Here is a 12653-nt window from a genome sequence, read left to right as displayed (position 1 = left end):
CCAGCCATGCCCTCCTGTAACCCACCTCCACATGGCCACCTGAGTGGATGTTATAAAACACCAGTGTGATCACTCCCCTTGTTCTCCATTATTAATCATTTTAGGATTCTCAATACTATCTGCCACCAGAATATAATACCATCAGAAAAAAAACAAACTCTGAATAACTTAACAATAAAAGGTTTATTCCTCATGTGCAGCAAGTCAAGAGTGGATCAGGCAACCCCCCTCCGCTTCTACTTACACTAATTGGAATGTGACCCTCTCTGGTTGTCATGTAGAAAAAGGGACAGAGAGGACCGGGGCCCTCACCACCTCCTCACATTCACTCACAGGCCATTAGCCTAACCGCCCTAATTGCCAGGAGAAGTTTCCATGGGCTCTAACTCCCTGACTTGCTTACAGAGTGTTTGGCAAACTGGCCTACCCCAAGCATAGTACCTCTGATGGAAGAGGAGAATGGACAGCTTAGTCGCAGAGAATCTGAGGGAATAGCCCAAAGGGGGCCCCAAACAGTGTGTACTTTAAGTTGTTAAAAATTCATGCAGATGTGCACCCTGCTCCTTATGGCATCCATGTTTGTTTCTATGTGAAAGCCCTTCTGAGTACCCGGAATACACCACCCAGCCCGTTGGTTCAACAGAAGACTGTTACGTTGGTTGTCAGTTCAGCTCGGGGCTGACAGTGGAAGGCTGGTAAGACGCAGCAGGCTCCTCACCCAAGCCAGTCCCTTCTCAGACTGGAGTCCTCCTGTGCTGAGAACCCAAACACAAGTATGCAGTTACAGGCAGCAAGTTCTCTGGTTAATCAGCTATTCCAAAATATTTACTGAGAGAGACTCCAAATTCACTAAAGAGGTGGAAGGATTACATTTTCAGGGTCCTTCTGGGCGACATGCCTATAAATTCCAACGAAGCCACACAAGCCTCTGGGTGGCCGGCGAAGGAGCCTTTCAGACATCTCCAAAGCACTTTTGCTCTCCCCACAGGGCCTTCAGCCTGTCACCTGAGAGTGCCTAAGAGGAGAGGGCCACTGCTTGCAGTCCTTTCCCCCTCAATCTTTTGAATTCCCCAAAACAACAGGAATGAAGAATAGCAATTAAGAATGTTCCTGGGCTCCTGAATCAGCTGCAAAAATCCAAACTCTGCATGCAGAGGAGCCTCCTGCCACTGGGCCAGGGCAGGACAGGGAGGAGGGGCTCGGGTCCAGCTGCCAGGGTCAGGGTCAGCCTCAGCCAAACAGGAGACACGGCTTCTCCCACTCGCCTCCCTCCACCACATGCTCCAGTCCCAGAATAGTTGAGGACGTTTGGGAAATTCACGCTCTAAAAATATTTCTTTTTTCATGTAGGCAAGATAACAGGAGTGACAGTGGGTTACTAAGAATGCAGTTCCCTCATTATGTAACATGGACAAAAATAAAGTGTTCTGGACCAAAAATAGGGCTGAGAAAGAGGAATGTGAATAAATAGCACTGGCAAGTCATTATTTACTCAAAGTGTCAAATGGCTGAAGAACTTAAGAAACGTTTTGATCCGTGTCCCATCGCTTATTAGTCAGCGCTGACTGGTCCCGGGAGAAAGCCAATGCCACTTTCCTGACACATGTTTAACATAAGCAGGTGTGTTGTGCAGAGGAGGCTGCTTAAGGACAGGGAGATAGGTAGCACTCCCTCTGCGTCCTTAGCAAATGGGAAGACAGGACCCGTGGATGCTGTAAGTCATGGGCATTTCCTGAAACACCCTCCCACCAAGTCGTGTAACAGGAGGGGTGCGGATCACCTTGGAGCACAGACGGAGCAGCACTCTTGCTGGGGGGCTGCTGTGGTGGCAGGTGGCTGGGCTGGGGCCGACAAGGTGCCACAGGGCTTGGGGCCAGGCGCTTCCCTCTCACGACAAAGCAGCTGGCCCCTCGGGGCGTCCAGGACTCACACAGCCCTCACTGCCCACCTCCCAGTCTTCACCAAGTCCTACGGATGTCACTTGCTGAATCTCTCGCCCCATCACCACCACCGTACGTCACAGCGACTGCCAGCTCTTGCGGGGATCACTGTAGTTCCTGATGGGTCTGTGTCTAGTCTTGCTCCTGTTCCTCTCCTGAAGGCCTTTCAGGGCCTCTCTGCTTTTCCTCAACCAGGTCCAGCCTCCTCCACAGGCAGCTGAGGCCCTTGAACTGGCTGCCAACCTGCGGCAGCCTGGCTTCGCCACAGCAAAGCTCTGGCCACACTGACGCCGAGCCCACGGCCTGGAGCGCTATGACTCTGCCCGACTTCCCACCCCAGTCCTTTGCCTCCCAGTCTACTCAGCCTTTAAGTGTAGCTTCCTCCATGGAGCCTGTGACCCAAGGAGGGGGAAAAGGATCAAAAGAAAGCAGTTCAGTTGATGAGATGACAGATTTTGAAGTCACTCTCCTTGTGAGAGGGCAGTCATTTCTATGAACGCTGGCTGGGTAGCTGTGTCCTTCCGTTCATTACAGTGGAGCTTGGCCTCAACAGCTAAGCATTCATTCGTCCAACTGTGCCACTCAGTACAGTTAGTTGAAACAACATGTCTTCATTAAACAACTAAGTACCCTGTACCATGCTATACCATGCTACGCAGTTTTCAGATACTGCTTCATTTTTGTGACAACTTGTTGGATACTTATTTTTGTCCCTGTCTTGAAGAGGAAGTTAGGTACCAGCTCTGTGTCTCATGGCTGTAAGGAGGTCTGGGGCTTGAAACTGAGCTCTCTGGAGCCAGGCCCCTGCTTTTACACATCAGGCTCCATGGCCCACCAGCTAGATGGGGTGGCTTGTGAATGACGCTTTTATGGGTGGAATTATGACCCCGCATCCTTTCCAACCCCCAGTCCCTCAGAAAATGCCCTTGTTCGGGAGCAGGGTCATTGCAGATGTAATCAGCTCAGATGAGGTCATACTGCCCAAGTGGCTGGTGTCATCAGAAGCAGAGACACAGACACACAGGGGAGGCGGCCATGTGACGAGAGGCAGGAACTGGAGTCCTGCAGCTGCAAGCCAAGGAGCCCCACAGGTGATCGGCCACCAGCAGCAGCTAGGAAACGGCAAGGAACAATCTTACCCTCCAGGTTTCAGAAGGGACAGGCCCTAGCAACAACCTGATGTGGACTTGTAGCCTCCAGAACTGTGAGGCCATATATTGCTGCACCCCTAGCTTGTGATCCTTTGCTATAGCAGACTTGGAAAACTAATACAGTAGCTAATTCTTTTTTTTCCCTCTCCTGGGGAATATTTTTTTTTAAATATTTTTATTGGGGTATTGGGAGGAAGGGAACAGTGCTGGGGAATTGGGGGAAGGAGAACAGACAAGTTTCTGTNGGGCCCTGCTGCTCAGAGCTGGTGTCCCAAGCCAACTCTTAATTAACGCGCCACTCGGTTGGCCCAGGAATTCAATTTCTTAAGTATTACTGGTCTGCAACCTTTTTTCATATGCTACCTTTATCAGATTTAGGTACCAATGTTATAGCTATTTCATAAAAATATTTGGGAGAATTTCCTCCAATTACTACGCATTGAAATAATTTATAGAACTATCTGGTCCTAAAAACCTAAACCTTAGTCCTATACCTGGCATCTTAATGGGGGAAATCCTAGAGGTATTCCCACTTATTTGTCTCATTTGATGCTTTTCTGCTTTCATTCTTTGTTTGGTATCAGGATCGTAACCCCTGCTTTCTTATTGTTTTCATTTACCTGATAATCTTTACCCATTGTCTACTTTGCAGGCTTTTAAAATCACCAAATCCCTAATTTTTTGTAGAGAGTTGGGTTCTATATGACTACCTTATACTTTAGTTATTCTGTGTGTGATGTGATCTTTACTGTGGATGTTTCTCTACTTAGTGTGTGTTCTCTTCTTTTTGAAAAATTTTTTGTTGGTACTTAGGAAGGTTTACATTTTTATTCTAGTAGCTATGCTTGCATGAATACCTCTTGTGTTTCCCTTTATTCCCTTGTATCTTTAGCTGTTTATGATCTGGTCTGACAATTTTTAAATCCTCTGACGGTATCCTCTGATTACCGTCTATTACCTAAGTAACAGTCAATGATCTCATTCTACTTTCCTCCTTTTCTCTACTTTATCCTAACACACAATCTTTAAATATTCCTCACCTAGTTTTAGTCTGAGCTTTAAAATTAAATAAATGATTTACTCATCATTGGCCCTTTGCCAAAGTCTCCCCAGTCATCTCTTGGTTGGATGAAATTCAGTTTTCTATACCATGTTGTTCGACAAGGCAGCCACTAGCTACATGTAGCTGTTTAAAAATTCAGTTCCTGTGTTATACTGGCCACACTGAAGTATGCATTAAAACCACATGTGGCCAGTGGCTACCATTATGAACATATTTATAGAACATTTTTTTAACACTGCAGAAAGTTCTATTGGACAGGGCAGTGCTCGTGGACTCCTCAGGAAGGGCACATTGGTGTAGTTACACGTGCAAAAACTCAGAGAAAACTGTTTTTTGGAGGCTTGATTACTTGGACATCTTGATGGCATGTAACATCTTTGGTTTATACTTTCTGCTCGCATTTCTTAAAAATGCTGCTCCACACTGCTTTGCTTCTGAGAAATGTGACACCTAATTCTCTTTCTCTTGGAAATTATTTTTCCATTTTTGCATAGAGGTCCTAAAGATTTTTTTAAATATTTAAGGTCTAGTAGTTCTACAGTCATATATTTTGAAGTTCATTATTCCTGGTCAATTTTCCCCTGTACTCAAAGGGCTCTTTCAGTATGTAAATTCAGGTTTTCTTTTATTTCAAGAAAGTTTTCTTGGATAACAGTTTTAAATATTAGTTCTGTTCTAATATTTTGATTTTTCTTCTTCAAGGACTCTGATAAAATATTATTCCTACTTTTCCTATTTTCCATTTCTACCACTTTCTCTCCAACCTCTTTTAACTCCTTAATCTCATTTTCATTCTCTTGGCTGTTTTGCTGCTTTTCCTTGATGCCTTTTATTAAATTTCAATATGACTCTATTCTCCCTTGGGCCTCTTATAATTTAGTCTTTATTTCTACATGGTTATCTTTTTCTTCTACTTCTATCCTGAGTTAAATCAGCTGTGGTTTCATTTTCTTTGTAGGGTTTTTTGGTCCATTTTTGCTATTGGTTTTAGTATTTGTGATTAAACATAATTTTTCATATNTAACTGTTGCCAACTGGTGGAGAACGCTTGGCAAGATCCTGACACATTAAACTTACTTCCAGTTTCTTGTCTTCTGGATTGGGGAAGTGCAAAACTTTACTGGAATGAGATATTATGTGCTTTATAATCTTCTTAACTGAAGAAATGTTTTCCAGACTTTCTATTTATAAAAAGATCAAAGCCATCATTAAATAAGTTAGGCAAAATACGCTATCACTTTGGAAATGAACTAATGACTAATCAAACAAGACATTTACCTTCTTCCTTTACCTTGAGTACGGCTGCATGAATTACACAAGGTAATAGATGCCGAGCAAGGTCTGCAGGTTTCTGTACCGCCAGGTAGTGCAACACCTGCAGGAGACACAAAGGCAGAAAAACGATCAACGCAGCTGTCAAAGAATAAAGCAGCCATGTACACAAGTAAAAATCCTCTGGACCACTGAGCTCACGTCTGTACCAAGAGTACAGAGTTCTCTTCCCTCAGTACCTGCCCCGATACTCATAAGTAGCTACAACTCCCCAAGATAAGAATAATGTTGCTGAAAACAACAAAGTACTTCAGTGTTTAGTAATGTTGAATATTCTCAAAAGCTGGTTTTTTCCCCCAGCTTCCATGTGTAATACATGCAAATTAGGAAAATACAAAGACAATAAAAACCATCTGTAAATTACACCACTTAGATAGAAATTGTTAACAGTAAAGCACATTCATTCCAGGATTTTTTTTAACATCAAATATATGAAGTGAGCTAATATGAAGTATGTAAAATACTGTTTTGTAACCTGCTTTTCTCATTCAACCTTTATAAACATTCTTAGTGACCTCTCACTAATTTTTTGGTTTGTTTAGTTGTTTTGGTTTATTGCTTTTCCCAAAATGATCAGTTTCATTTTGCTGATTACGAAAATACAGAGAAGTATCTGTAACACATGGACCCTACCTTTAAGCTCCTTATTCAATAGCAGTAAAGATAAAAGAAATATAATCTCATAAAAGGAGCCTGGCTGATAATGCTCACAGATTTCAAAAATTAATTAATTCAGAGACATGTAATGCAAAAGTTCTCCAGAAACCTTACTTCTAAAAGAACAACACATTTTTGTGTTTATCTTCTCAGGTTTATATCTATGCCCATTTAAAAACAAAGCTATAGAGGCATATGCAATTTCTTAACAAAAATTTGTAATATACATACTGTTTTTAACTTGCTTTGTTTGTTGAAAGACACGGTTTTTACTTTTTGGCTTGATTTTTGNTGCTACTATGAACTCGCTCTATTTGGTATTTCAAGAATTAGCCAAGCCCCACTTGTCAGAGCTGGAGAAATGCTAGCTGCAGTCCTCTGGCTTTCAGGAGCTAACATTCTGCAATGTTCTGGTTTCATGGTGCTCAATGGTCAAAAATAAGTGTCCAGGTGGTTCAAACACAACAGTGGGGACTCATTTGCCATAAGAGGCATTCATTCATTCACTCATTCATTCATTAAGCATCTGTTGAGTGCCCAGCCCTATCCATTACCCTGCGTACCCAGAAGAAAGGAGCTGGCAGCAAGAGTGGGCAGGGACTAGGGTTATTGTTGGCCTGAAACTGACTAGATGGTGGCTTCACGCTGCTCTCTTCCACATCCTACCCTCCTGCCGCTGCCTTCCAGTTCCTGGCAAGGAACAGTGCTAGCAACTAAATGCCATCGGGCTTGGGGCAGAAGAGCTAAGTGCGCCCATCGGTGCTGGGGTCACCAATCTTGCCTCCAGCAGTCACTTCTGTTCTTTCCCAGCATGAATTTTATGACCTCAATGCATTGGTTACTCTGCACGCACAGGTATGCGAGTCAATTTGTACTCCTCACCTTACTTGACATCTCATGACATCTGACACAGCTGATCAACTCCCACCTTCAACTGTTGTTTTTCTCTTGGCTCCTAAACTATTGGGTAGTCGGAAAAGTCATGGCGTATTTTTTTCTCTGTTTTTTTGTTACAAAAATGCGTCGTGACTTTTCCAGCAATCCAGTATCACACTTCTGGGTCTGCTTCTCGCTTGGTGGCCCCGCTGGAAGCCCTCCTCCTCTCTGGCTCTCTGCATCAATTCCCAGCCCTTCTCTTCACACTGTGTTCACCCCTTAGGGATCTCACGCTGTCCTGCGGCTGAAGTACTATCTGCATCTAAATTTCCAATTTACAGCACAAGCCCTAACCTTTTCCTTAAACCCCAGACTTAGTCACTTGGGTATTGCTCTAGTTATCCATTATTGTGTAACTAATTGCCCCCAAATTTAGCAGCTTAAAATAACAAACATTAGCTCTTTCCATGCCCAGTGCAGCCATGGTGCGTGGTTCTAAGAAGCATCTCAAGCGCGTCGCAGCAGCAGGGCACTGGATGTGGGAAAACTGACCGCTGTGTGTGCGCTCCTCGTCTATCCACCGGTCCCACAAGCTGAGGGAATGTCTCCCCCCTCGTCATCTCCCTAAGGAACAGACTGAATATGCCCTAGCCGGAGATGAAGTCAAGGTCTGTATGCAGAGGTTTAAGATTGATGGCAAGGTCCGAACTGAGGTCACCTACCCCGCTGATGTGATGGATGTCATCAGATCGACAAGACCGGGGAGCAATACCGTCTGATCTGTGACACCCAGGGTCGCTTTGCTGTTCATCACATTACACCTGTGGAGGTCAAGTACAAGCTGTGCAAAGTGACGAAGATCTTTGTGGGCACCAAAGGAATCCCACATCTGGTGACTCATGATGCTCACACCATCCGCTACCCTGGTCCCCTCATCAAGGTGAATGACATCATTCAGATTGATTTGGAGTCTGGCAAAATTAGATTTCATCAAGTTTGACACTGGTCACCTGTGCATGGTGACCCGCGGTGTCAACCCGGGAAGAATAAGTGTGATCACCACAAAGAGAGGCTCCCTGGTTCTTTTGATGTGGTTCACATGCAAGACGTCAATGGCAACAGCTTTGCCACGGCTCTCAAACATTTTTGTTATTGGCAAAAGGGACCAACCATGGATTTCTCTTCCCCATGGAAAAGGTATCCGCCTCACCACTGCTGAACAGAGAGATAAGAGACTGGCGGCCACACAGAGCAGTGGGTGAAATGACCTCTAGGTGACATGACTGGAAGAGTCTTCGTTCCCAATTAAAGATAATACAGCATTAAAAAAACAAAAAACATTATCTCACAGTTTCCGAGGGTCAGCAATCCAGAGCAGCTTCGCTGGGTAATTCTGGCTCAAGCTCCCTCAGGAAGTGTGGTGTTCTGAGGTTGGGGGGACCCACTTCCAAGCTCACTCACAGGGCTCTTGGCAGGAGCCCTAAATTCCTGACCACATGGACCTCTCCCTAGGATTGATTGTGACATGGCAGTTGACTTCCATGTGATGAGAGCGAGCGAGTGCAGCCAACACGTAAGTTGCAATGTCTTTCAGAGCCTCATCTTGGCATTGACTTACCAATACTTCCTCCATGTTCGGTTGGTCACAGACCAACCCTAGTACAATGGGGGAGGTGGGGGGGTAGGGAACACACAAGGGTGTAAATACAGGGTGTAACAGGGTGGGGATCACTGGGGGCCATCTTAGAGGCTGGCCACAAGTACCTAAGTGATATCTCAAAATTAACATATCCTAATTCAAAATCTGTACTCACCAGCCCCCAAAACTCGCTTTCCTGTCTTCTCCACCTCAGTAATTGACAGCATCATTCAGTTACTCAGGCCCCAAACCTTCAAGTCATCCTCAACTCTTTCTCATGCGTTCATTGATTCCATCGGCAAACTCTGTGCATTCTGCTTCCAAAACATATACCAAATCTGATCCTGCTTTTAACCCCAAACACGACCACTCCAGTCCCAACCAACACCTCTCTCCTAGTTTAACTGCTTCCACCGCCGCCTCTGCAGTGCAGTCTCCACAGTAGCCAGAGTGAAGATTTTTTAATGTCCGATCATGGCACTCCCTTGTTCAGAATTCTCCACTGGTTTCCTCTTTCAATCAAGAAAGCAAACTCCTAAAGCTTTGTGTAATCTGGTCCCCACCCATCTGCCCACCTTTCTCTCCTTCCTTCACTTACTCTAACCACATTGACCATTTTTCTGTGCCTCCAACTAACAAGCTGACTCCCACCTCCAGGTTTACATTTGCCAGACCATTTCGCATCATCTCCGGGACACTGAGAAGGCTACATCCCTCCTCCATCAGGTCTCTGCTCCACTGTCGCCGCCTAAGAAGCACTCTCCCTCCCCTCAGGTAATTTAGACATGGCGTCCCTTCACGTAATCTCCATGAGGGTCTTGTCTTTGTCTTGTTCACTGCTGTGTATTCTCCTCATTGCCCACAACGGTCCCTGCCATATAGCTGGCACTCGATAAACATATGCTGGATTAATGAGTGGAATAGACACACTTACTAGAGTTTTAAAAAGTCCAGCCTCAAGAAAAACCTGAATCATTAAGGTGCTGTAGGAATATATAGATGTGGGAGGGCCCCAGAGTGAGGGCATTACATGCTGTTTCCATAAGCATCTGTCAGGCTCTCTGCAGCACATTACAAAGCTCAGAGGAGGAGGAAAAAAATATGGACTATAAAATTGCTACTTTCTGATTAAGTACAAGTGTAGGTCATGTATACACTTTCCTAGCCTCTCAAATCCACTTGTCCTGCTGTAGTGTAACCTAAAACCTACCATGTCACTCCCTTATCTAAAACCCTACACTCACCGGTGCCCTGAAGGCCCACACTTCTCCCTGTGGCTTACACAGAGCTTCCTGACCTCACCATTTACCTCACTATCTTCATTTCTTGCCTCTTTCTACTCTGGGTACCATGCTCCAGCCAAACTGAAATGCTGGCTCTTTTCCAAGCACACATTTTCTTTTGTTTCTGTGTTTTCGCCCATTCTGTTTTCTCTACCTGTAACATTCCTCCTATCCCCTCCTGTCTCAGTTAACTTGTGCTGCACAACAAACCTCCGCAACTGTCTTCCTTCAGCAGGTTCTTTGCATGTCTCAGGGTTCCAGCAGGAAGAGGAGTCCCAATGTGCAAGTATTTTTCAAGTCTCTGCCTGTGTCATGCTCGCTAATACTCCACTAAGCAAAGAAAGACATGGCTAAGTCCAGATGGAAGGGGTGGAAAAATAATTTCCACTTCATGGGAGCAGCAGTATAATCACAGTAAATTAGGGGCAAACATACAAGGATGGAGGGAATTACCATAGCTCTTCTTCGCAAGCATCTTTGTCAGCTCCTACTCATCTTCCGGTCTCAATCTAGAAATCACCTCCTCTAGGAAGATTTTCCTAATCTCTCAAGCCTGGGTGAAAAACCTCTCCCATGACACTTTGTACTCACCATTATTGCATGTATTACTTTCTATTGCCAATGAATGAATGAAAGAATGAATTTATATGATAAATGTTGGGCCTCCAATTCATACAGTTGAGTTGACGCTACTCTCTATTTTATGGCAATGTAATATCTGCCTTCCCTCCCTCATGGGAAAGACACTGAAAGGAGGGAGCGTGTTTTGGTTTCTGTTTTATCTTCATTCCCTAGTATAGTAGCTCATTTGAAGTAGGTCCTTAAAAATATCTGTGAAATAAACACATAACTATAATAAAAGTAAAATGGGGCAATTTCCATTTCAAAAAGGCACAAAGAGTGTTCTTGAGACCCCTGCAAGGCCCAGCAGGCTGCAAATATTTAGGAAAATCTGAGCATAAAAGTAACTGAAATAAGAATAAAATGCTCACCAGAGGGGAGAGAAGAAAATCAGCCAGAAAAAGCAACACTTTCCTTTTATTAGACTCACAACGCCTTTTAAAAGTCCAACTTCTCCCTGTAAAATGTTTCTTTGTTATCACCTTCCTCATTAGAAACCAGACAAACTCTGTCCCTGAAAAATGTTTTCTCCTTGGTACAGCGCTTGGTCCCCAGGCCTGCGTCTGCATGGTGTGCCAGCAATCAAAGTCCAGCGTCTCAGAGAAAAGCACTGTGAAGGCCAGAAGTCAGGGCCTCCATACTTCATATATACACACAAACCCACACATATGTGCATACATGTACACATACTTTTTTTTACAAAAATAATATGCCAGGTTTACACAGCTCTATTCTATAAAGTTTCATAGCAAGGTCTATGCTTCAGTATAACCATTTTTGACTTTGGAATAAAGTGGGAATTTTAGGCCTAAAAATAGATTTAAGATTATGGAACACAGGCCATATAGCAATACAGACTTAATAAATCTTGATCAACAGATAACTGTTATCCTAATGCTCGGTGCTACTACACATCCCCATCGATTATTTTCATTTTAACTAAAATACAAAATAGTTCAGCGAGATCATCTCCTATTCATTACATTAGCACATATACCAAATTATACTAACTGCATGATAATCTCTATGCACCAAGGCTACATTTTTAGCATGTGTTCATCTCTACTTCATTAAATACAGTACCTAGACAGCAACCACAAAAAAAGGAATGCATGCTGCACAGCAAGGGAAGAAGAGAATAATTTGCAGGATGATATCTAACTTACATGGCACCCAAAACAAAACAAGAAAGAGAAACAAACCTTACAAGGTAGATATCAAACTAATTTGCAGCAATATTTAATATATAGTTTTGTCAGAAGGAATACAGTTAGATCACAGCTACATAGAAAGACACATAAACTATGTGACATTCTAGGCTTTTTCCTAGAATATTCAAAATGTTCTTCAAAAGTTAGGCCACCAGGTGACTGAATAAAACAGAATGTCATTTAGTATTTTAAAAACACAGATTCTGGGAACAGAAGCTACCACCAAAATATCCAGCAATCTGAGTGAACAGATAATCTATTTTGTATACTTGATACTAAGAAGTGTTTACACAGACTATGAAGACAAGGCAATAGCCTATGGGGTAGTCACAGAAAAGAATAAAGATAAATGAACACAATCTCGCCAGAGTGAGTACAGAGAGCTCCTGCTGTTTTTTGGTCCCCAACCAGACCCCAAACAAGGACCATCTCTTTGGGGAAGAAACCTTTCAATAGCTCAAGCCCATTCCCTAGGCCCCCACCAAGATACAGCACAGCCCAAGCTCGGCTCTGGAAGTCTTTCAGATGCTGGTATGACGCTTGATCATTCAACTGACAGGCCCTTTCCATGGCCTCTCGGGTTCTGACGAGCACACCCAAGTCCTTCCCACAGGAAGGGGTCAGCACTGTTTCCGAAGCCACAAATGAGGTAACTCTAGAAGAATCAGAAGAAGGAGGTATCTGATGAAAAGGCACCTGCCAGTCTGAAATCCTCTTTGGTGAGCACGCTGTACATGCGCTGGGGCAGAGCTCGGGAATACGGGGCGGGGCGGGGCACGGTGGTGCGCAGCAGCAGCTCCCGGCCAGCAGGGGGCGGGAAGTCGGACACCGAGTTCTGCCTTCTCTCTTCTGGAGGGCCCATTCTCTTCAGTTCCTCCTC

The 12653-nt window shown here is 44.2% G+C and overlaps 1 protein-coding gene and 1 pseudogene across 1 annotated transcript in view; one reads left to right on the top strand and one right to left on the bottom strand.

Annotated features, from left to right (window-relative positions):
• The first annotated feature begins 6493 nt into the window (after positions 1 to 6493).
• Positions 6494 to 10529, top strand: LOC109392721 (40S ribosomal protein S4, X isoform-like; annotated as a pseudogene).
• Positions 10530 to 10952: 423 nt separating this feature from the next.
• RAB3GAP1 (RAB3 GTPase activating protein catalytic subunit 1) overlaps positions 10953 to 12653 on the bottom strand; it is a gene marked incomplete at its 5' end in the record, with an annotated part of 53429 nt that continues 51728 nt past the window's right edge. The window contains one exon of the mRNA XM_019661342.1: positions 10953 to 12650. Within this exon, the coding sequence (XP_019516887.1) occupies positions 12438 to 12650 (213 nt within the window). The remainder of the gene's footprint in view (positions 12651 to 12653) is intronic.

The sequence above is a fragment of the Hipposideros armiger genome, unplaced genomic scaffold, assembly GCF_001890085.2.
Source record: "Hipposideros armiger isolate ML-2016 unplaced genomic scaffold, ASM189008v1 scaffold_345, whole genome shotgun sequence".
NCBI classification, from domain to species: Eukaryota; Metazoa; Chordata; class Mammalia; order Chiroptera; family Hipposideridae; genus Hipposideros; species Hipposideros armiger.
This window is presented reverse-complemented; position numbering and strand designations above follow the sequence as displayed.